The sequence below is a fragment of the Macaca nemestrina genome, chromosome 14, assembly GCF_043159975.1.
Source record: "Macaca nemestrina isolate mMacNem1 chromosome 14, mMacNem.hap1, whole genome shotgun sequence".
NCBI classification, from domain to species: Eukaryota; Metazoa; Chordata; class Mammalia; order Primates; family Cercopithecidae; genus Macaca; species Macaca nemestrina.
Window position 1 is genome coordinate 36081748 of NC_092138.1, and position 22515 is coordinate 36104262.

Sequence of the window (22515 nt, forward strand, 5' to 3'; positions counted from 1 at the left end):
ATCAGGCTGGCCAAGATGTCAGAGTTGAACCACACTCAGGCTTTTCCTGCCCCTTCCTTCTTTCAAAGTGATAGACCGGCATCATGGTCTAAGGGCTTTTACTACCTAGTTCTCCTTTCTTTCCCTGTCTTTCATAGGTGTTACCTTCATCTTGTCGTCTGTTTGCCAGAGTATCCAATGGACAAAATGGCTTAAAAAGGATTCTTTTTAGAGTTTGCAGGAAAAAAAGTTAACATCAGATCTGAGACTGGTATCCCTGAAATGGTCAGCTTACATGGGTTGGCCCTTGCCTGCTGTTTGGAAACCTTAGATTTCGGGAACATTCCCTTTATTTTCTGATTAAAAATGGTTCTCTGTGTCTAAACTGTTTTTGCAAACAATATGGTTTATGCTGAACACTTGCTTCTGGGAGTCTGGAATTCTGGTATGTGCTAGGCAGTACATATTATCAGCCCCTAATTACCTTGAATACTTTAATCTGCCCTAGTAGACAATATTTGACATGTGTTTTCACAGTTGGTTGTTGGAGGCATTAAGCATGCCCTGTGTGACTCCGCTAGGAGATGACTCTTCAGAGAGCTTGTGTCTGGTTTCCTCTAGTCACCTCATGTACCTTTTCCCTTTACTGATACTACTTTTTGTTGTTGTTTGTTTTTTGGCTGTATTAACTCAGCCATGGGTATAGCTTCATGCTGTAATGTGTAGAGGAGTCCTATGAGTTCTACTACATCAATGAACCTGGAAATGGACTTGGAAACGCTGACATACAAAGTGTAACAACAAATGTCACATAAAATTCCCAGTGGTTCTTTAACATCAGATAACAAGTCAGTGTTCGTAATTCCTTAATTATCTGTTTAAAAATGTACTTAGGTTGTTCAAATAAGGATCGAAAACAAACCCCACCCATTGCATTTAGTTGGTAAGTCCCGATCTACAGATTTCTTCCCCCTTTCCCCCCTATTTATTTAAATAAACTGTGTCATTTGTCTTGTACAATTTTCTCAGTCTGGATTTTACTGATCACATTACTGTAGTGATATTTGACACATTCTTCTGTTATGTGTTAGTTTCCTGAGAAGCTAATAATTACATCTAAAGTTTGATTTGATTTAAACTCTATTAGATAAGACTACTTGAGAGACAGTGTTTGTTTACCTATGGCTTGTTATCCCATCAGGAGACACATAATACTTTTCTGTGGTAAGATTCAGGTGTTGTCAGCCTGATACACTCAAAATTTGTTACCAGCTTGTATTGTAATTCCCTAGAATCCTTCAAAGGTTGACCGATGACATTGATACTTTTAAGTATTATTAGGAACTTCCAGTGCCTTTTAACACTTATTTTTAACCTATCCCAGTTGTTACTTTGGTGCTTAGATTGTCTCATCTTTAGCCTGTGGAAGATCCTTCAGGTTTAAAGTGACATAATAGTTTTTGAATGTTTCTTTGTGTTCTGGTATAACAGAATGTTCCAGCCCTGGGTTCAGCCATGTCTAGGAATCCTAGTTATTTTGAATTCGAAATGGTATTTAGAGCACATAGTCTGTGCTGCTCGTTGATACGTGTTTGATCATATTTCTAGATCTTTCCATTGAAGCAGAACTAGGAAATACTTAAATATACCATGGGTGAATATTGATATTTCCAGTTAAATTTAGAGGAGGAAAGGGTTATAACTTAACCTCTGTGATTTTATATTTATTTTCTCTTACCCTGAAAATAACAGTTTCTAATGATATCACTGATTTGCTTTATCCTACTCATGGTAGTTTAAGACTAACAATACTCATATTGCAAACAATAGGACTACTGAAAAATTATTTTTTATCCTTAGGAAATATATCATTTGGGCTGTCTAGTGAACTTGGTGTGCTTTCACATAACTTGTAATCGTTTATCTTGGTGTTGTTAGGCTACCAATTGTGTAGTTTCATTCATTTTGCTTTTAGTTTTTAGGGATTTCACACATTTTGTTAATTGTGTTTATAATCATGTGACACATTACATAGTTCTGTAGTTAAATCTCCAAAACAAAGTATACTAAGAGAAGCTGAGCTTCCATCCTGATTTCTTCTATCCTGTTTCTTACCTAGTTTTGTTTTTTGAGACGGAGTCTCGGTCTTTCGCCAGGCTGGAGTGCAGTGGCACGATGTTAGCTCACTGCAATCTCTGCCTCCCTGGGTTCAAGTGATTCTCCTGCCTCAGCCTCCCACCTAGTTTTTTAAGTAAGAATATTTGTTAGTTTGGTTTATGCTTCTGTTTTAATAAAAGTGTGTTGTGTATATACGCATTTGTATATATGCCATATACCCATATCAAGTGTATATATGTGTACTTATACATATATACACTAGAAAATAGAACACTACACATGCCGTTTTATTCCTTATGTTTTTTTAAGTTCATATATCTTGGAGATCACTTCATAGTATATGTTTCTCATTTCTTTTTTTATAGGAGCACAATATTCTATTATATAACTGTATCATGTTATCTTGAGGATTTCTGTTACAGACGTTTGATTGTTTTTAGAGCTGTTAAAAATAGTGCAGCTATAAATAGCCTTTGTATCTTCATCAGGAATTCCTGAGTCAGAAAGTAAATGTATAGACAGTGTTTCTAGTAATTAACAGATTCCCCTCTAAGAGGGGAAAGTACCACTTTGTATTTGTCAGTAGTATATGAGAGTACCTGTTTTCCCATAGCCTGACAACAAACTGTAATCAAACTTCATAAGATATTTTAAGTAGATCTGTGTCTTAGAATCTTCATTTTGGCAGAAGTATGATATGGATTGAAAGATGTGATCCTAAAGATGGGGAGATGTGTTGGGACTAGTCTGAGAAATGTATATCTTAACTAAGGAGATAGAGTTACATTAAACAATCATTAACAGATTATCATAAGTGGGACTGAGTAACTGGATAAAGGCAATATAAGAGGAATTGGAGATAACTCTTACACTTCTAAGAGCATGAAGGGTTTTTCTCAGAGAATATTGAGCACCAGCAGATTATAGGGTAGGGAGATTCCATTTTGGATGCTTTGCATTTGAGGTGCTTCTGGGACATTTCATTTGGAGGTGTAGTTGGTTATATGAATCTGAAAAGTTCGGGCTAGAGTGGAGCTTTGGAGTTATCACTGTATATGTTAAAATATGTGTAACGGAAGATGCCTAGGAAAATATTAGGTAACATTTGAGCACATAATGGGTTCCCAAGTTTTAAGAGTAGTTTTATGTTCCTTTTCTGTTTTTGTTTTTGTTGTTGTTGTTGTTGTTGTTTTCTCCTAGCAGTTGACTTACTATCTCCTTGGCTAGAATTTAAAAACACGCTTCATTTTCATGACTTACCTTCTACAGACTTAACTATGTATATGTATGAGTACATACAGAATGTATATATAATCCACTATGTAATTCTCTCCTGGATTTGTACAAATTTAGTTTTGGTGCAGGTATAGCTTAAATTCTCTTGCTGTGGTGTATGGAATGATTTATTTTGCCCTGTCTCCATATAAACGTAACTTTATATACAATTTTAAAACTTTGTTGAGGTTCTCTACTTGGTTCAAAATCTTTCCATTCTGGGTATTTAATTTTGACAAAGTTAGGTTAATGGAGGTGGGTTTCTTTTTGCCACTGATACATGCTTTTTACATACAGAATGATGATAATGTGTTGTTCAAATAATTTTCACATTACAGCTGAGAAAGGAATCTCATCTGAAATAGAACAGGCTTCTGTCTTACATGGCCTTAAGAATATTGAGGCAGGAAATGAATTTACAACTGTGGAATTAGAAAAGCACTAAAAGATCTAGTTTAACCTCATATTATAGATTGAGAAAAATTGTTCGTTATTTTTCTGACCAAACCATTGTGAAATAACCTGAGTGTATAAACACCAGATGTTGGGCTACAGGCTTTAAATTTAGGTTTGACCATTAAAAAATGGGATTGGCCAAGGCGGGTAGATCATGAGATCAGGAGAGACCATCCTAGCTAACATGGTGAAATCCCGTCTCTAATAAAAATACAAAAAACCAACCAGGCGTGGTGGCAGGCGCCTGTAGTCCCAGCTATTCAGGAGGCCGAGGCAGGAGAATCACTTGAACCCGGGTGGCAGAGGTTGCACTGAGCCGAGATCATGCCATTGCACTCCAACCTGGGCGACAGAGTAAGACTCTGTCTCAAAAAAAAAAAAAAAAAAAAAGTGGGGATTGAAATGGAAAAGAGTAGAACTATAGACGTAATTTTGTACTTGTCAGGTTCCTTCTTTAACATTATTTCTACGTAATAAAAAAAAAATACATTTATTTACCCCATTAAGTACTGTTCTAAGTGCTTTAAAAGATTTCTCATTTTAGTTCTCAAAAGCAGCATATGAGATACAGTTACCATTAGGTACATTTTGCAGATTAGGAATATAGTCCAAAAGGTTTGGTAACTTTCCTAAGTATACACAGTGACCAGAAGCTAAGTTGAGGGGTTGGTGGGAAGTTGAGGGAGAAGCTCAGTTGGGAATCTAAACCTAGGCTGGCTGAAAATAGAACATCTTTTGAGTGAAGACACCAGGATGATACAGTGATCCAAAACCTTGTCACATGAGTTGAAGGAAATTCATTAAAAATGGTTTGAATTGGGAAAGATGATGATTGAGGCTGGCAGGGACATTTAGGCTAAGTGTTATATCTGTTGTGGCAAGAGTGTGTTGATTTCTTCATGGACTTAAGGCATAGAATGAGTTCCAAAAGCTTATCTTTGATTCAGTATCAAGTACTTTCTCTTTCCTGTGTCAAAACTATGTGATCACAGAGTGGCTTTTCTTAGAGTTCTGCCCCCCAACCCCCATCACCTGCTGTAAGATCCCACACAGGATCAATATATATTTAATCTAAATGAGTTAGGTATACTATGAGATTCCTGAGCTTCCGTAGTCCTTGTTTGATTTGGAGGAGCCAGGACTAGCTGTTTCTAACTTCAGGCCTACTTTCATTTTGAGCAGGCCACTCTTAGTTGGGTAACGGTTCAAGATTTCTTCCCTTAGTTCCTACCTTTTTAATGCTGCCTCACTATGATATGATATTTAATATCATAAATATTCTTATATTTCTGTGACTCTTTAAAGTGGGTTTTTAAACTTGAGCATGCATCGGAATCACTGAGAGGATTTGTAAACGTAGATTACTGGACCTCATTTCTAGAGTTTCTGACTCAGGGTCTGAGATGGAGCCCAAGAATTTGGATTTCTAGCACATCCGCAGATGATGTTGATGCTGCTGATCTGGAACCATACTTTGAGAACCACTGCTGTAGTAGTCTGGCCTACCTTCAATAGATTGAGCTTTTTAAGAGCACGAACCAGATGTTACTCATTTCTTTTTTTTTTTTTTTCTTTCTTTTTTTATTTATTTATTATCATTATTATACTTTTAAGTTCTAGGATACATGTGCATAACGTGCAGGTTTGTTACATATGTATACTTGTGCCATGTTGGTGTGCTGCACCCATCAACTCGTCAGCACCCATCAACTCGTCATTTACATCAGGTATAACTCCCAATGCAATCCCTCCCCCCTCCCCCCTCCCCCCTCCCCATGATAGGCCCCGGTGTGTGATGTTCCTCTTCCCGAGTCCAAGTGATCTCATTGTTCAGTTCCCACCTATGACTGAGAACATGCGGTGTTTGGTTTTCTGTCCTTGTGATAGTTTGCTAAGAATGATGGTTTCCAGCTGCATCCATGTCCCTACAAAGGACACAAACTCATCCTTTTTTATGGCTGCATAGTATTCCATGGTGTATATGTGCCACATTTTCTTAATCCAGTCTGCCACTGATGGACATTTGGGTTGATTCCAAGTCTTTGCTATTGTGAATAGTGCCGCAATAAACATACGTGTGCATGTGTCTTTATAGCAGCATGATTTATAATCCTTTGGGTATATACCCAGTAATGGGATGGCTGGGTCATATGGTACATCTAGTTCTAGATCTTTGAGGATTCGCCATACTGTTTTCCATAATGGCTGAACTAGTTTCCATTCCCACCAACAGTGTAAAAGTGTTCCTATTTCTCCACATCCTCTCCAGTTACTCATTTCTTTGTCCCCCTACTACCTAGTAATACATAGGAGCAGCAGCTCTTAATTTTATAGAAGCCAGTGTGGACTGTAACTGATTTCTTCAGTTTAATGATATTAGGAAGTTAGGCCTAAAATTGAAGAACCCCGCTCAACATGATTGCTTATGTCTATAATCTGAGCACTTTGGGAGGCCAAGATGGGAGAATCACTTGAGCCCAAGAGTCTGAGACCAGCCTGGGCAACATGGTGAGACCCTGTCTCCACAAAAAGTTTTAAAACTAGCCGGGCGTAGTGACATGCGCCTGTAGCCACCAGTTCTTGGGAGGCTGAGGTAAGAGGATTGCTTGAGCCTGAGTGGCCGAGGCTGCAGTGAGCATGATCATGCCACTGCACTCCAGACTGGATGATAGAGTGAGACCCTGTCTCTAAAAATAATAAATAAAAATATATAACATTGAAGAACCTTATAAAGCTTTAGGTTCAGGTCAGGTTAGGTTTGTGTTGCTTACTATTAGGAAATAGACATAAAGCCAAGATACTGCTAGAATTTTTACATGGTTTTGCTTTCTGATGAAATTTCTTGGCTTTTTTCTTTTTTAAATGTTACTTAGAGAGCTGGCTACATATAAAAACTAGAATCTGTTTTTTCCTGACTTTTTAAATGATTGCCATTCTAACTGGTGTGAGATGGTATCTCAGTGTAGTTTTGATTTGCATTTCTCTAATGACCAGTAATGATGAGCTTTTTTTCATATGTTTGTTGGCTGCATAAATGTCTTCTTTTGAGAAGTGTCTGTTCATATCCTTTGCCCACTTCTTGATGGGGTTGTTTGTTTTTTTCTTGTAAATTTGTTTAAGTTCTTTGTAGAGTCTGAATATTAGCCCTCTGTCAGATGGATAGATTATAAAAATGTTCTCCTGTTCTGTAGGTTGCCTGTTCACTCTGCTGATAGTTTCTTTTGCTCTGCAGAAGGTCTTCAGTTTAATTAGATCCCATTTGTCAATTTTGGCTTTTGTTGCCATTGCTTTTGGTGTTTTGGACATGGAGTCTTTGCCCATGCCTTTGTCCGGCATGGTATTGCCTAGGTTTTCTTCTAGGGTTTTTATGGTTTTAGGTCTTAGGTTTAAGTCTTTAATCCATCTTGAGTTAATTTTTATATAAGGTGTAAGGAAAGGTCCAGTTTCAGTTTTCTGCATATGGCTAGCCAGTTTTCCCAACATCATTTATTAAAGAGGGAATCTTTTTCCCATTTCTTATTTTTGTCAAGTTTGTCAAAGATCAGATGGTTGTAGATGTGTGGCGTTATTTCTGAGGCCTCTATTCAGTTCCATTGGTCTATATCTCTGTTTTGGTACCAGTACCATGCATGCTGTTTTAGTTACTGTAGCCTTGTAGTATAGTTTGAATTCAGGTAGTGTGATGCTGCCAGCTTTGTTCTTTTTGCTTAGGATAATCTTGGCTATAAGGCCTCCTTTTTAGTTCCATATGAAATTTAAAGTAGTGTTTTCTTCTTCTCTGAAGAAAATCAATGGTAGCTTGATGGGGACAGCATTGAATCTGTAAATTACTTTGGGCAGTATGGGCATTTTCACAATAGTGATTCTTCCTATCCATGAGCATGGAATGTTGTTCCATTTGTTTGTGTCCTCTTATTTCCTTGAGCAGTGGTTTGTAGTCCTCCTTGGTGAGGTCCTTCACATCCCTTGTAAGTTATATTCCTAGGTATTTTATTCTCTTTGTAGCAATTGTGAATGGGAGTTTACTCATCATTTGGCTCTCTCTTTGTCTGTTGGTGGTGTATAGGAATGCTTGTGATTTTTGCACATTGATTTTGTATCCTGAGACTTTGCTTGACATTGCTAATCATCTTAAGGAGATTTTGGGCTGAGACGATGGAGTTTTCTAAATGTACAATCTAGCCATCTGCAAACAAACAATTTGACTTCCTCTCTTCCTATTTGAATACTTTCTTTCTCTTGCCTGATTGCCCTGGCCAGAACTTCCAATACTATGTCGAATAGGAGTGGTGAGAGAGGGCATCCTTGTCTTATGCTGGTTTTCAAAGGGAATGCTTCCAGTTTTTTTGCCCATTCAGTATAATGTTGGCTATGGGTTTGTCATAAATAGCTCTTATTTTGGGATACATTCCATCAAAACTAGTTTATTGAGAGTTTTTAGCTTGAAGGGGTTGAACTTTATAGAAGGCCTTTTCTGCGTCTGTTAAGATAATTGTGTGGTTTTTGTCATTGGTTCTGTTTATGTGATGGATTACGTTTATTGATTTGCATATGTTGAACCAGCCTTGCATCCCAGGGATGAAGCCAACTTTGATCGTGGTAGATAAGCTTTTTGATGTGCTGCTGAATTGAGTTTGTCAGTATTTTATTGAGGATTTTCACATCAATGTTCATAGGGATATTGGCCTGAGATTTTCTTTTTTTGTTGTGTCTCTGCCAGATTTTTGTATCAGGATGATGCTGGCCTCATAAAATGAGTTAGGAAGGAGTTCCTCTTTTTCTATTGTTTGGAATAGTTTCAGAAGAAATGGTACCCAGCTCCTCTTTGTACCTCTGGTAGAATTTGGCTGTGAATCCGTCTGGTCCTAGGCTTTTTTTGGTTGGTAGGCTATAAATTACTGCCTCAGTGTCAGAACTTGTTATTTGTTCTATTCAGGGATTCGACTTCTTACTGATTTAGTCTTGGGAGGGTGTATGTGTCCAGGGATTTATCCATTTCTTCTAGATTTTCTAGTTTATTTGTGTAGAGGTGTTTATAGTATTCTCTGATGGTAGTTTTTATTTCTGTGGGTTTAGTGGTGATACTCCTTTTTATTTATTTATTTGTTTTTTTGAGTCTATTTGATTCTTCTCTCTTTTCTTCTTTATTAGTCTGGCTAGTGGTCTATTTTGTTGATCTTTTCAAAAACAGCTCCTGGATTCATTGATTTTTTTTTTTTTTTTTTTTTTTTTTGAGACGGAGTCTCGCTTTGTAGCCCAGGCTGGAGTGCAGTGGCTGGATCTCAGCTCACTACAAGGTTCACACTCCCAGGTTCACACCATTCTCCTGACTCAGCCTCCCGAGTAGCTGGGACTACAGGTGCCCGCCACCTCGCCCGGCTAGTTTTTTTTTTATTATTTTTTAGTAGAGACGGGGTTTCACCGTGTTAGCCAGGATGGTCTCGATCTCCTGACTTCGTGATCCACCTGTCTCAGCCTCCCAAAGTGCTGGGATTACAGGCTTGAGCCACTGCGCCCGGCCGCCTGATTTTTTTTTTTTTTTTTTGAAGGATTTTTCGTGTCTCTTATCTCCTTCAGTTCTGCTCTGATCTTACTATTTCTTGTCTTCTGCTAGCTTTTGAATTTGATTGCTCTTGCTTCTCTAGTTATTTTAATTGTGATGTTAGATGCTGGAGAGGATGTGGAGAAATAGGAATGCTTTTATACTGTTGGTGGGAGTGTAAATCAGTTCAGCCATTGTGGAAGACAATTCCTCAAGGATCTAGAACCAGAAATACCATTTGACCCAGCAGTCCCATTACTGGTTGGTATATACCCAAAGGATTGTAAATGATCCTACTATAAAGACACATGCACATGTATGTTTATTGCAGCACTGTTCACAATAGCAAAGACTTGGAACCAACCCAAATGCCTGTCAGTGATAGATTAAAGAAAATGTGGCACATATATACCATGGAATACTATGCAGCCATAAAAAAGGATGAATGTATGTCCTTTGCAGGGACATAGATGAAACTGGAAACCATCATCCTCAGCAAACTAACACAGGAACAGAAAACCAAACACTGCATGTTCTCACTCGTAAGTGGGAGTTGAACAATGAGAACACATGGACCCAGGGAAGGGAACATCACACAGCGGGGCCTGTCGGAGGGTGCGGGGCTAGGGGAAGGATAACATTAGGAGAAATACCTAATGTAGATGACGGGTTGATGGGTGCAGCAAACCACCGTGGCACATGTATACCTATGTAACAAACCTGCACGTTCTGCACAGGTATCCAAGAACTTAAAGTATACATTAAAGAAAAAAAAAGATAAACTGGAATCTTTCCTTTCTCTTTCAGGCAAAATGGAGGCTATTGGAACGTGCTAGGTTCATGCTCTTATAAGTATTGCAAATGGCACAAGTTGATGAACTTGTACAAAGATCAGAAAGGCCATCATCTAGTCCTGTTAAAACTTAAACTTGGGGCCGGGCATGGTGGCTCATGCCTGTAATCCTAGCACTTTGTGAGGCTGAGGTGGGTGGACCTCACCTGAGGTCAGGAGTTCGAGACCAGCCTGGCCAACGTGGCAAAACCCCATCTCTGCTGAAAATACAAAATTAACCAGGCGTGGTGGCACATGCCTGTAATCCCAGCTACTTAGGAGGCTGAGGCAGGAGAATCACTTGAACCCAGGAGGTGCAGGTGGAGGTGGCAGTGAGCTGAGATCTCACCACTGCACTCCAGCCTGGCCGACAGAGTAAGACTCCATCTCAAAAAAAACAAAAACAAACAACAAAAAAAACTTGGGGCTTGACATGGTGGCTCATGTCTGTAGTCCCGGTACTTTGGGAGGCTGAGGCAGGAGGATTGCTTGAGGGCAGGAGTTCAAAACCAGCCTCATCAACATAGTAAGACCCTGCTTCTACCAAAGAAAAACATGTTAGCTGGGTATAGTGGCGCGTGCCTATAGTACAAGCTACTCAGGCACCTCAGGATCGGGGATTTCTTGAGCCCAGGAGTTTGCGGCTACAGTGAGCTATTATTACATAACTATACTCCAGCCTGGGTGACGGAGTGAGACCTTGTCTCAGAAACCAAAACAAAACTTGGGTTAAAAGAATGTAGAGCAAGAGCTTGTGTTTTTATCACCCTTCCCAGTCCCCTACTTTTCCCAGCTAGCAGTAAATGTCTTAATAAGACTTTAGCAAGAATTGTTTCGCTCTGGGAAGTCAAATCATGAGTGTATATTATTTAAGTGCCATTACGAATATTCAGTCTCTCATTGAGAGTATCTAGATTGTAACAGTAATATGTGACTGAATAGATATGTTACTTATAATTTATTCTAGAAAAAATAGCATATAGCTCCCTCAAAGTAGATGACTGTGGTTCTTGAATGTGGGCTGAACACTTACTTGCCTGACAACCTGCAAGCCATGAAGAGATCCACATCTCCAAGGCCTAGTGGGAATGGGGAGAGGGTTCATGCTCATACTTACAGAAACTACCCTGTAGGTATCACAGTACAGGTGAGAAGCCAACATGAAGTAACCCCTGTTATTTAAGGACACTGCAACCTATTTTACTTTCTCTTAGATGATTAACTGAGTAAATTAGGTTTTTCTGTACATTGCATAAAACTTTAGTTGTCTTTGATAATCATAAGCCATGTTTTATGGTTTTCTCTCTCCTCAGATACCCAGAAAGCGGTACTCTAGAAATGAATGTCAAAGATCTTAGACCACGAGCTAGAACCATTTTGAAATGGAATGAACTAAATGTTGGTGATGTGGTAATGGTTAATTATAATGTAGAAAGTCCTGGACAAAGAGGATTCTGGTTTGATGCAGAAATTACCACATTGAAGACAATCTCGAGGACCAAAAAAGAACTTCGTGTGAAAATTTTCCTGGGGTAAGATTTTCTTCACTGGTGCCATTTAATTACTGAATTAATGAAGGAATGTATTTTTAGGTATTAAGCACGTGCACCTTAGTAAAAAAAAGATGGAGTCTATAAAAGATGGAAATTTCCATACTGAAGGAGAATATTTTTATAAATTCTTAAGAATTTTTAAAAGTTAACTGTGGCTTAAATCTTCAACTTTAAGGTTGGAGATACTATTTGGAAGAATGTTGGAAATAACTGAGTGTTTTATTACAGAAATTCTTACCTCATGGGATTCTTATAGATCAAACAAAACAATATGTAAAAGCATTTTAATAACTATAATTGCTATGAGGATCTGTGATCTGTGTTGATATAATAGCAGTGGATGACTACTTAACCAGCTGTCTACTGGACTTCTCAGACTAGCAGTAATTTTCCTTCATAGTAATTTTTCAACTTACAGAATTTAAACTTAATGAAGAGAATTCAGAATGCAAAATGTCACCTGAATCAAATCACTCAGATATTTAAATCATTTCTTTCCCCTCCCCTCCCCTCCCCTCCCCTCCCCTCCCCTTCCCTTCCCTCCCCTTTTTTTTTTTTTGAGACACTCTGTCGCCCAGGCTGGAGTGCAGTGGCGCGATCTCTGCTGTCTGCAAGCTCCACCTGCCAGGTTCACGCCGTTCTCCTGCCTCAGCCTCTGGAGTAGCTGGGACTACAGGCACCTGCCACGACGCCAGGCTAATTTTTTGTATTTTTAGTAGAGACGGGGTTTCACCATGTTAGCCAGGATGGTCTCAATCTCCTGATCTCATGATCTGCCTGCCTCGGCCTCCCAAAGTGCTGGGATTACAGGTGTGAGCCACTGTGCCCGGCCTTCTCTTTCTCTTTCTTTCTTGTTCTGTAGCCCAGGCTGGAGTACAGTGGCATGGTCTTGGCTCACTGCAACCTCCACCTCCTGGTTTCATGCAGTTCTCCTGCCTCAGCCTCCCAAGTAGCTGGGATTACAGGCATACAACACCACACCCACCTAATTTTTATATTTTTAGTAGAGACAGGGTTTCATCATGCCAGCCAGGCTGGTCTCAACTCCTGTCCTCAAGTGATGCACCCGCCTCTGCCTCCCAGATTGTTGGGATTACAGGCGTGAGCTACTGCGCCCAGCTTTCTATCATTAATTTTTTAAGAAATACTTTCAGATGTTTCCTGAAGTGATAAAGTACTAGGCATTATTTGAGTTACTTTTTTACACTTTGGAAAACATTGTCACTCTCTTTCTGTGTCTGCTGCTTCTGAATAATTTGCTGAATAGTCACTAATTTACTTTTTAATAAATAAAATCTCTGTTAATGGTTTCCAGTTCTCTATTATCAGTAATTACATAAACATCCTTGTATATGCATTTTTGTGCATTTCTTTTCTTTAGAATAAATTATTAGATTTGTTGCATTGAGCCCTGAGGGTTTTAGAATAACCCTGACAGTTGTTTTTTTTTAAATAATGATAATAAGCAGCTAAATGAATATTCTTGTCATGTTCTGATTAACTGGATTAGTGATACAAGGTGACAAATCTTGGAACAATGATTAAAATCTAAAGCAAGGATAGGCAAGCTTATGGCCCACTAGCTTCCTATTTTTGTAAATAAAGTATCATTGGAACACAGCAATGGCCATTGATTTATGTATTATCTGTAGCTATTTTTGTGCTAAGTAATTGCAACTGAGACCATCTTCTCTGCAAAGCCAAAACTACTTACTTTCTTGCTCTTCGTGGGAAAAGTTTGCTGACTCCTGAGATTTAAAAAAAAAAAAATGGTGCGAGGCATTGAAAACTTAACATTTTAGAAAACAGGTTTCAGAACTTCTTACAAACAAAGTGTGATTCTATTGCCAGACTAAGAGTATAGCTCAGTCACAGACTTCTAAACAACTTGAAACCCTGATATGGATGCAAATCATTAAGGAGAAAGCCCCTAAATAAATTGGCTATGTTAGGAGTCTTATAACCTATTTGAGTGTTCAGGTATACACAATAGGATAACGGCACACTTAGCATTGAGCTAAAAAAGCTTGCTGTTAAAAAAAGATTTCCCGGCTGGGCGCAGTGGCTCATGCCTGTAATCCCAGCACTTTGGGAGGCCAAGGCGGGTGGATCATGAGGTCAGGAGTTCAAGACCAGCCTGGCCAATATGGTAGAACCCAATCTGTACTAAAAATACAAAAATCAGCCAGGTGTGGTGGCGCATGCCTGTAGTCCCAGCTACATGGGAGACTGAGGCAGAATAATTACTTGAACCCGGGAGGCAGAGGTTGCAGTAAGCCAAGATCATGCCATTGCACTTCAGCCTGGGTTACAGAGCGAGACTCCGTCTCAAAGAAAAAAGTTTTCCCAAGTAATCCTGAGGTACAGTTAAGAGTGGGAACACACTGGCTTTAGAAGTGGACCTAAGACTGAGTGGGCCAGGTGCAGTGGCTCATGCCTATAATCCCAGCACTTTGGGAGGCCAAGGTGGGTGGATCACCTGAGGTCAGGAGACTGAGACCAGTCTGACCAACTAGTGAAACCCTGTCTCTACAAAAAAATACAAAATTAGCTGGGTGCGGTGGTGCATGCCTGTAATCCCAGCTATTCAAAAGACTGAGGCAGTAGAATCACTTGACCTGGGAGGCGCAGGTTGCCGTAAGCTGAGATCATGCCATTGCACTCCAGCCTGGGCAACAAGAGTGAAACTTCATCTCAAAACAAACAAACAAAAAGACTTGAGTGGAAATTATGGATAGGCAAATACCAGTTTGATAAAGAGAATGGTTATGTGATGGCTATCCCAACAGTACAATACAATGTAAAGTATTCTTTGTCATTAAAGTTTTTACTAGAAACATTAGGAACACAGTAGCTATAAAGGAGCCAGTGTGGCTTATGGACGGAAATTTTTTTTTTTTTTTTTTTTTTTTGGAGACATGGTCTCGTTCTGTCGCCCAGGCTGGGTAGCAGTAGCACGATCCTGGCTCGCTGCAACCTCCGCTTTTTCAAGCAGTTCTTCTGCCTCAGCCACTGGAGTAGTTGGGACTACAGGCGCACCCCACCATCCCCGTTTCATTTTTTGCTCAAAACCAGGCTGGTTTTGAACCCCTGAGCTCAGGCAGTCTGCTTGCCCTGGTCTCCCAAAGTGCTAGGATTGCAGGTGTGAGCATCCAGAGAAATTTTTTTTTTTTTTTTTAATGATTAGAAATCTTTCATCCTCACTGGTAAGAATGGATAACAGGTTGAAAGAACAAATGCATTCTGCTGTTGATAGGCATTTTGGGGCTGTTAGAAACAATGCTGCCATCATTGATGTTTTTATACCTATACCTATATCCTGGCACTTGTGTGCATTAGTTTCTGTAGAGTGTATCATGCCTAGGATTAAAATTACTAGGTTGTAGAATCTGCATCTTCAACTTGAGTAGATAGAACCAAGTGTCTGTACCAGATTACAGTTCTGCAACAGTATGAGAGTTCCTGTTCTGTTTTCTCATCCATGCTTAGTTTTTTCAGACTTCAGTTTCCACTAATCAGGTGGGTATGTAATAGTATCTCATTTTGGCTTTGATTTGCAATTCTCTGACTCCTAATGGGGTTGAGAACCTTTTTGTATTTTTATTGACAAATTATATACATATCTTTTGTGAGGACCTGTTCCAATTTGCTGACTTTTTTTGTTTATTAAATAAAGTGATTCATTTTTAGGAGTTCTAATTATGGAGACTAGGCCATTTCAGTTATATGTGGCAGAAATACCTTTTCTAATTCTGTGGCTTGTCTTTTTCTCCTTATGATGTTTGAATAGTAGTTTTCTTAATTTTAATGCAGTTGAGGTTATCAAAGTTCAAGAAAGTTTTTTTCCTTTATGCTTGTACTTTCTGTCTTTCTTAAAGATACTCTTTTATTGCCTTCTAAAAGCTTTGTGGTTTTGCCTTTCTTTAGGTCTTTAATTGACTTGGAGTAGATTTTTGTGTACAGTGTGAGGTAAGGGTCTAATTTAACTCAATACATATGAATAAACATTTTTCCTAGCACTGTTTATTGAAAAGCCAATTTCCCTCCCATTGATCTTCAGTATCACCTCTGTCATATCAAGAATCTTATATTTGATGAATGCTTCTGACTTCTCTATTCTGTACCATGGGTCTGTTTTTTGTGTATCCTTCTATCAGTTCTACACTTCCATAGTACAACAGAGCACATGATCCTTCCTTGTTCTTCAAGTAGGTTTTATATGTTCTTAGCTCTGTGTACTTCCATTTGAATTTTCCAGTCATCTTTTCTCTTTCTGGTATGTAGGAATACAAGTATCCTTTGATCTTGGATTCAGTAGCTTTATTAGATTTACTAATTTTAATTTACATGTAGATTGTTTCAAAATGTTTACAATTATAATCATCTGTGAATTCTGAGATTTTTGTTACGTCTTTTTCTTTTGATTTCTTCCTCTTGTCATTATTTACCAGTTGGGCCTGAATTACATTGTTGAAAAGAAGTAGTGATAACAGGCATCTTTTTCCCCTGCTTTCTGAGAGAAAACGTACAAAATTTCATCCATAACTATAATGTTTGATATAGGTATTTTGTGGATATGCTCTCCTAGATTTGGTTTGATGGTGTTTTGTGCAGGATTTTTGCATTGTATTAGTGCGTGAAATTTGCATGTTAATTTTCCTATCTCACTGTCCTTCGCAGATTTATACTAGTTTCACAAAATAATTAGGAATCTTCTTTTTCTTATGGTAGAGTTTTGTGTCCTTGTCTTGAATGTTTGGTAGAACTTCTCAATAAAGTCATCTGGGGTTGAGTTTTCTTTGTGGGATGGTTCTTTTATGGTTGATTCGGTTTCTGTAATGATCAGAGGACTATTCATGTTTTCTATTTCTGGAACTAGAATTTAATTTTCTAGGAATTTATCCATTGCATCTAAATTTTAAAATTTATTATCATAAATTTGTTCAGTAACTACATCTTTTTAATGTGTTAATCTGTTATGATGTTTTTTATTTCCGAATTTAGTTTGTGACTTCTTGACCATTCTCACCAGAGGTCTATCAGTTTTGTTAGGCTTACAAAGAAGTAATCTTCAGCTTTGATCCTCTCTATTGTGTTGAAGGTGCAAAGGAAGAAGCAAATAGAGGATATGATTTTTAATTTGCCTTGGATATTTGATAAGGGAACTTGGAGTTAAAGTTCATGCTTGTTTCTGTTTTTAATTTGTGAGTACCAAAAAGTGCATATGCTTGAACTATCTAATTCTAGTTATCAAATTCTATTTTCATGTTGTCATTTTCTGTTTATTTTAGCTTTGAAAAAAGTTGAAAACAAGTTTGGGATTCAAAAACATTTTTTAAAGTAATTTGTTCACTTACTATTGTAATGCAATATTTAGTACCATGTGAACTTATGCTGATTTAGATATTCATGAGTAAAGTAGTATTTGAATCCTATAGCAAGAAAATTAATTTACCTTACTGAAACTACAGATAAAGGCCAAGCATGGTGGCTTACACCTATAATTCTAGCACTTTGGGAGGCCAAGGTGGGCGGATCAGTTGAGGTCAGAAGTTCGAGACCAGCCTGGCCAACAGGGTGAAACCCCATCTCTACTAAAAATATAAAAATTAGGGCCAGGTGCTGTGGCTCGCGCCTGTAATCCCAGTGCTTTGGGAGGCCGAGGCGGGCAGATCACCTGAGTTCAAGAGTTCTAGACCAGCCTAGGCAACGTGGTAAAACGCTGTCTCTACTAAAAATACAAAGAAGTTAGCTGGAAATGCTGGTGCACCCCTGTAATTCCAAGTCCTTGGGAGGCTGAGGCAGGATAATCGCTTTAACCCAGGAAGAGGTTGTAGTGAGCAGAGATCACACCACTATACTCCAGCCTGGACAACAGAGTGAGACTCTGTCTCAAAAAAAAAAAAAAAAAAAAAAGAGAAAAGGGCTGGGCGTGTTGGCTCACTCCTGTAATCCCAGCACTTTGGGAGGCTGAGGCGGGAGGATCAGGAGGTCAGGAGATTGAAATCATCCTGGCTAACAGGTGAAACCACGTCTCTACTAAAAATACAAAAAAAAAATTAGCCAGGCGTGGTGGCGGGCATGTGTAGTCCCAGCTACTTGGGAGACTGAGGCAAGAGAATGGCGTGAACCCAGGAGCTGGAGCTTGCAGTGAGGGGAGATCGCGCCACTGCACTCCAGCCTGGGCGACTGAGCGAGACTCCGTCTCGAAAAAAAAAAAAAAGAAAAATCTATAGATACATTTTAGGTTTAGTGTCATTTTTATGGAGTTTATTTACTAATTTTTTTTCATACTTAAGAAATTTCTATAGTGATATACTTACTAAGCCATTCTTACAGGATACATACTTAATATGCATATCAAGTTATAAGTCACAGGTCACTGTTCTTCGGCCATGCTGGCCTCCGTGTGTTGCTCAGTCACGCAAACATTGTCCTGCCTTGGGGCCTTTGTACTTGATGTTCTCCCCTACGCAGATACTGATTTGGCTTACTCTGTCTCTTATTTCAGTTCTCTGCTCAAAAGTATCTTCAGAGTGACCTTTCTTGATCACCCTTTTTAAAATCACATACATACCAGACATAAGCTATTTAAATTCTCCCTTACTCTTTTTTCTGAATTCTTTATTTTATTTATGACCCCATTTGTATAGTTTCCTATTGCTGCTACAACAAATTACCACAAACATAGTATCTTAAACAATAAATCATAGTACAGTTTGGAGGTTAGAAATCTTAAATGGATTTGGATTTCACGAGGCAAAAATCATTGTCAGTAGGGATATGTTCATTTTTGTAGACTCTAAGGGAGAACCCATTTTCTTGCCTTTTCCATATTTCAGAGGCGTCCCACATGCCTTTGCTTATTACCTGTTCTCTCCACCTTCAAAGCCAACAGTGTTGCATCTCTTTTACAATTCTTTTTGTGGATGCATCCCCTTCATATTCTCTCTTCTGCCTCCCCTTCCCCTGTGATTATATTGGATCTGCATGGATAATCTTCCCATTTCAAGGTTTTTAATGTGCAAAGTCCTTTTTGCCATATGAGGTAACATATTTATAGGTTCCTGGAATTTGGACATGAACCTCTTTGGGGCCCATTGTTCTGCCTGCCACACCACTGGAATGTTAATGCTTTGTTTTTGTTTGCTGTTGTGTGCCAGGCCCTGTTCTAGGCACTAGTTACAGTAGATTTTCAGTACGGTATTTCGTAGATTCCGAGAGAATAGGTTTGTTTTTGTATTTTAACATCTCTGAAATAAAAATGTATCTTAAAATTGCTGTTGAGCTGACTGAAGTTGAATTCTTTCGAAGATTTGAATTTGCTTGTTTACCAGTCACTTGCAAGTGCAATTTAACTTTAACTTAAATTCTCTGTTTGAGCCTTTTTAGACCACATGGGTAGCATGAATTCAGGTCTCTGAACCGGACTGAATCCTAGCTTATCATTTAATTCTTGAAGAATGCTTCTTTTCCATTACACCCAGTGGCAGTATTGAAACAAGAATGTTTCTTTATCTGCAAGGTGACTTATTTCTCACTTTAACTGTGAGAACAGGTTGGTGTCTAAGCTTTATTTGAAGGTCTTCCTTAGACACCTAATCAGTCTTTTTTTCTTAGTTGAAATTACATAATGTGTCTTATAGTTGCCAATTATCATTTGGTGTTCCAGCTTTATTTGGGAGTTCTTAGACTGCCTGATTTCAGTCTAGTTTCTTTTTTCGTAGCACATAAATTGTTTTACAATTATCAGCCCATTAGATTCAGTGAAATAGGATATTTCTTGAGGAATGAATTGATTATATGCATGTTTTTATTATGATCAATGGTGTTTTGTGCATAAAGAATGTCTTGATAGCCTTTAACAAAAATGGTAAATAAGTGAAAAAGTGACTTTGGCCTTGAATTTGTGACATTTATTGAATCACTTAAAGTAGTACATGGAAAGCACCTGTTTCCAGGTAGGGTGGGACAGCTGGCAGTCGATTAGTGCTTTTAGCTAAAACAACTAGAATAGCCTGATGAAAGTCATTCTTTGAATGCACGAGAGAATCAAAGAGAACCACTGTGGGTATGTCTCTGGAGAGGTAAGAATCTCAGAAGGCAGGTAGCTTTGTAGTTGTGTTTTGTCCCTGGGGAATCTGCTAATTCTGGATGCAGTGTAAAATCTAGTTCAGAGCAGCTAGGAGTCAGATGGAAAGAGAAATCAGTAGAGCTTTTGGCAGATATTTGGGATGCCTCGAGCATATGGCCTGCTTTCAGCTTTGGTTGAATACTGGACTTCTGCTGGGCAAGAGGTTGGAAACGTAAGTAAGAAGTGGCATTTTCAGCAGTCTTAGAAGGCATACACTAGATTTTAGGGTAACTGGTGTAATGGCTCCACAGAATATGTGGGTCTTTTAGTTTGAAAACTGGATGGCTGGCTGGGTGCGGTGGCTCATGCCTGTCATCCTAGCACTTTGGGAGGCCGAGGCGGGTGGATCACAAGGTCAGGAGATCGAGACCATCCTGGCTAATATGGTGAAACCCCGTCTCTACTAAAAATATAAAAAATTAGCCGGGCGTCATGGCACGCGTCTGGAACCCCAGCTGCTCGGGAGGCTGAGGCAGGAGAATCGCTTAGACCTGGGAGGCAGAGGTTGCAGTGAGCCCGAGATTATGCCACTACACTCCAGCCTGGGTGACAAAGTTGAGACACCGTCTCAAAAAAAGAAAAGAAAAGAAAATTGTATAGCTAAGGCATGCAGGTAGACTAAATCTTATTTCAAGACTGTAAACCAGCCTTGACTCAGCTTAGATGCTGATTAAATGTCAAACACCACAGTATCTCACCAGCAGAAGGAAGGTTGAACTTTCCTTTACATAAGGTAATATCTGAAGCTTTTGGCTCCATGATGGAGCCAAAAACGCCATTCTGCCAAAAGATGGTACCACATAATCAGAAAACAGAAGGAATGCCAATTATAGGAATAGACCCATTAGGTGATCTTGATAATTCCAGTTATCAGAGAGACTTTAAAGTAACTGTGATTAATATGCTGAAAACATGGTAAATGTCCACTGAGAATTGGAACTCACAAAATAATTATATGGAGATTTTAGAACTGAGAATTATAGTAAGAAAGTAAGACCTTGTTAAATTGATTTAATAACAAATAAGGGCCGGGCGCAGCGGCTCATGCCTGTAATCCTAGCACTTTGGGAGGCCGAGGCGGGTGGATCACGAGATCAAGAGATGAAGACTATCCTGGCCAACATGGTGAAACCCTGTCTCTACTAAAAATATAAAAATTAACCGGGCGTAGTGGCAGGCACCTGTAGTCCCAGCTACTCGGGAGGCTGAGGCAAGAGAATCACTTGAACCCGGAAGGTGGAGGTTGCAGTGAGCCGAAATTGCGCCACTGTACTCCAGCCTGGCAACAGAGCGAGACTCTGTCTCAAAAAAAAAAAATATATATATATGTGTGTGTGTGTGTGTGTGTGTGTGTGTGTGTGTGTGTGTGTGTGTATATATGGAGTTCCTAAAGAAGAGAGTAGAGTGAAAACAGTATTTGAAAATATAACTGATTGAAGATATCAGTCCAGGTCAAAGAAGTTCTCTAAACTCTAAGCAGGATAAATATAAAGAAAATGCACAGTGGTATATCACAAATAAGAATGCTAAAAACTAAAGATAAAAACACAGGGAAGATGACCACGTTTTTATTAGAAGCAATTTAAGCTAGGAGACAGTGGAATGGCATGTGAAAATACTAATTTAAGAACATTCCCAGCCGGGCGCGGTGGCTCACACCTGTATAATCCGAGCACTTTGGAAGGCCGAGGCGGGCAGATCACTTGAGGTCAGGAATTCAAGACCAGCCTGGCCAACATGGCAAAACCCTGTGTCTACTAAAAATTTTAAAATTAGCTGTGTGTGGTAGCATGCACCTGTAACCCCAGCTGTTTGTGAGGCTAAAGCAGGAGAATTGCTTGATCCTGGGAGGTGGAGGTTGCAGTGAGCTGAGATCGTGCCACTGCACTCCAGCCTGGGTGACAGCAAGATTCCATCTCAAAAAATAAAATAAAAAAATTCCCAACTTAAAATACATTTTAAATGAAAATACCTGTCAAAAATAAAGCCAAAATAAAAATGTTATCAAACGAAACCTGAAAGAATTCACCACCAACAGACAGACACCAGGAGAAATAATAAAGGGAGTTATTTAAGTGGGAGGAAGGAGATTCCAGATAGAAACATGGAAATATAGGACAGAATTAAGAGCAGGGAAAGGGTAAATGTATGAGTAAGTATAAGTAATTATTTTTTAAAATAGTGAACTTTAAAAAATACATAGAAAAAATGCCTGACAACAGTAATGCAGAAGATGGGGTTGATAAATGAAGTTCTGAGATTCTGGCATCATTGGGGAAGTAGTGAAAGTAAAATTTAAAGTAGATTATATCAGGTTTGCACAGCCCAATCTCTAGTGCAACTACTAAAAATAAAAGATTTTTAACAAATTAATACACTGAAAATGAAAAAATAAATATTAGTCTAATCCAAAAGAAGGCAATTGTGACTAAAAGAAGCAGATAAGTAGAAAACATACAGTAAAATGGCAGAAACAAACACAGCTGTATCAGCCATTATATTAACTGTGTGTGAGTAAAGCATTTCAAGACAACGATCAACAAAGTAGATTAAAATAAAAAATCCACATACTACTCTTAAGAAAGACTCCTTAAATATAAAGCCACAGAAGTTGAAAAGAGATGGA

General features: G+C 38.8%; 1 protein-coding gene across 4 annotated transcripts in view; it reads left to right on the forward strand.

Moving 5' to 3' along the window:
* Positions 1-22515, forward strand: part of LOC105489144 (ubiquitin like with PHD and ring finger domains 2) — a 98033-nt gene that overhangs the window by 33536 nt on the left and 41982 nt on the right. For 3 of the 4 annotated variants that reach the window (XM_011753835.2, XM_011753837.3, XM_071077762.1), the window contains one exon: positions 11516-11734. The exons of the other annotated variant lie outside the window; for it this stretch is intronic. In XM_011753835.2, coding sequence (XP_011752137.1) covers positions 11516-11734 — 219 coding nt within the window. The remainder of the gene's footprint in view (positions 1-11515; positions 11735-22515) is intronic. 4 annotated transcript variants of the gene reach the window in all.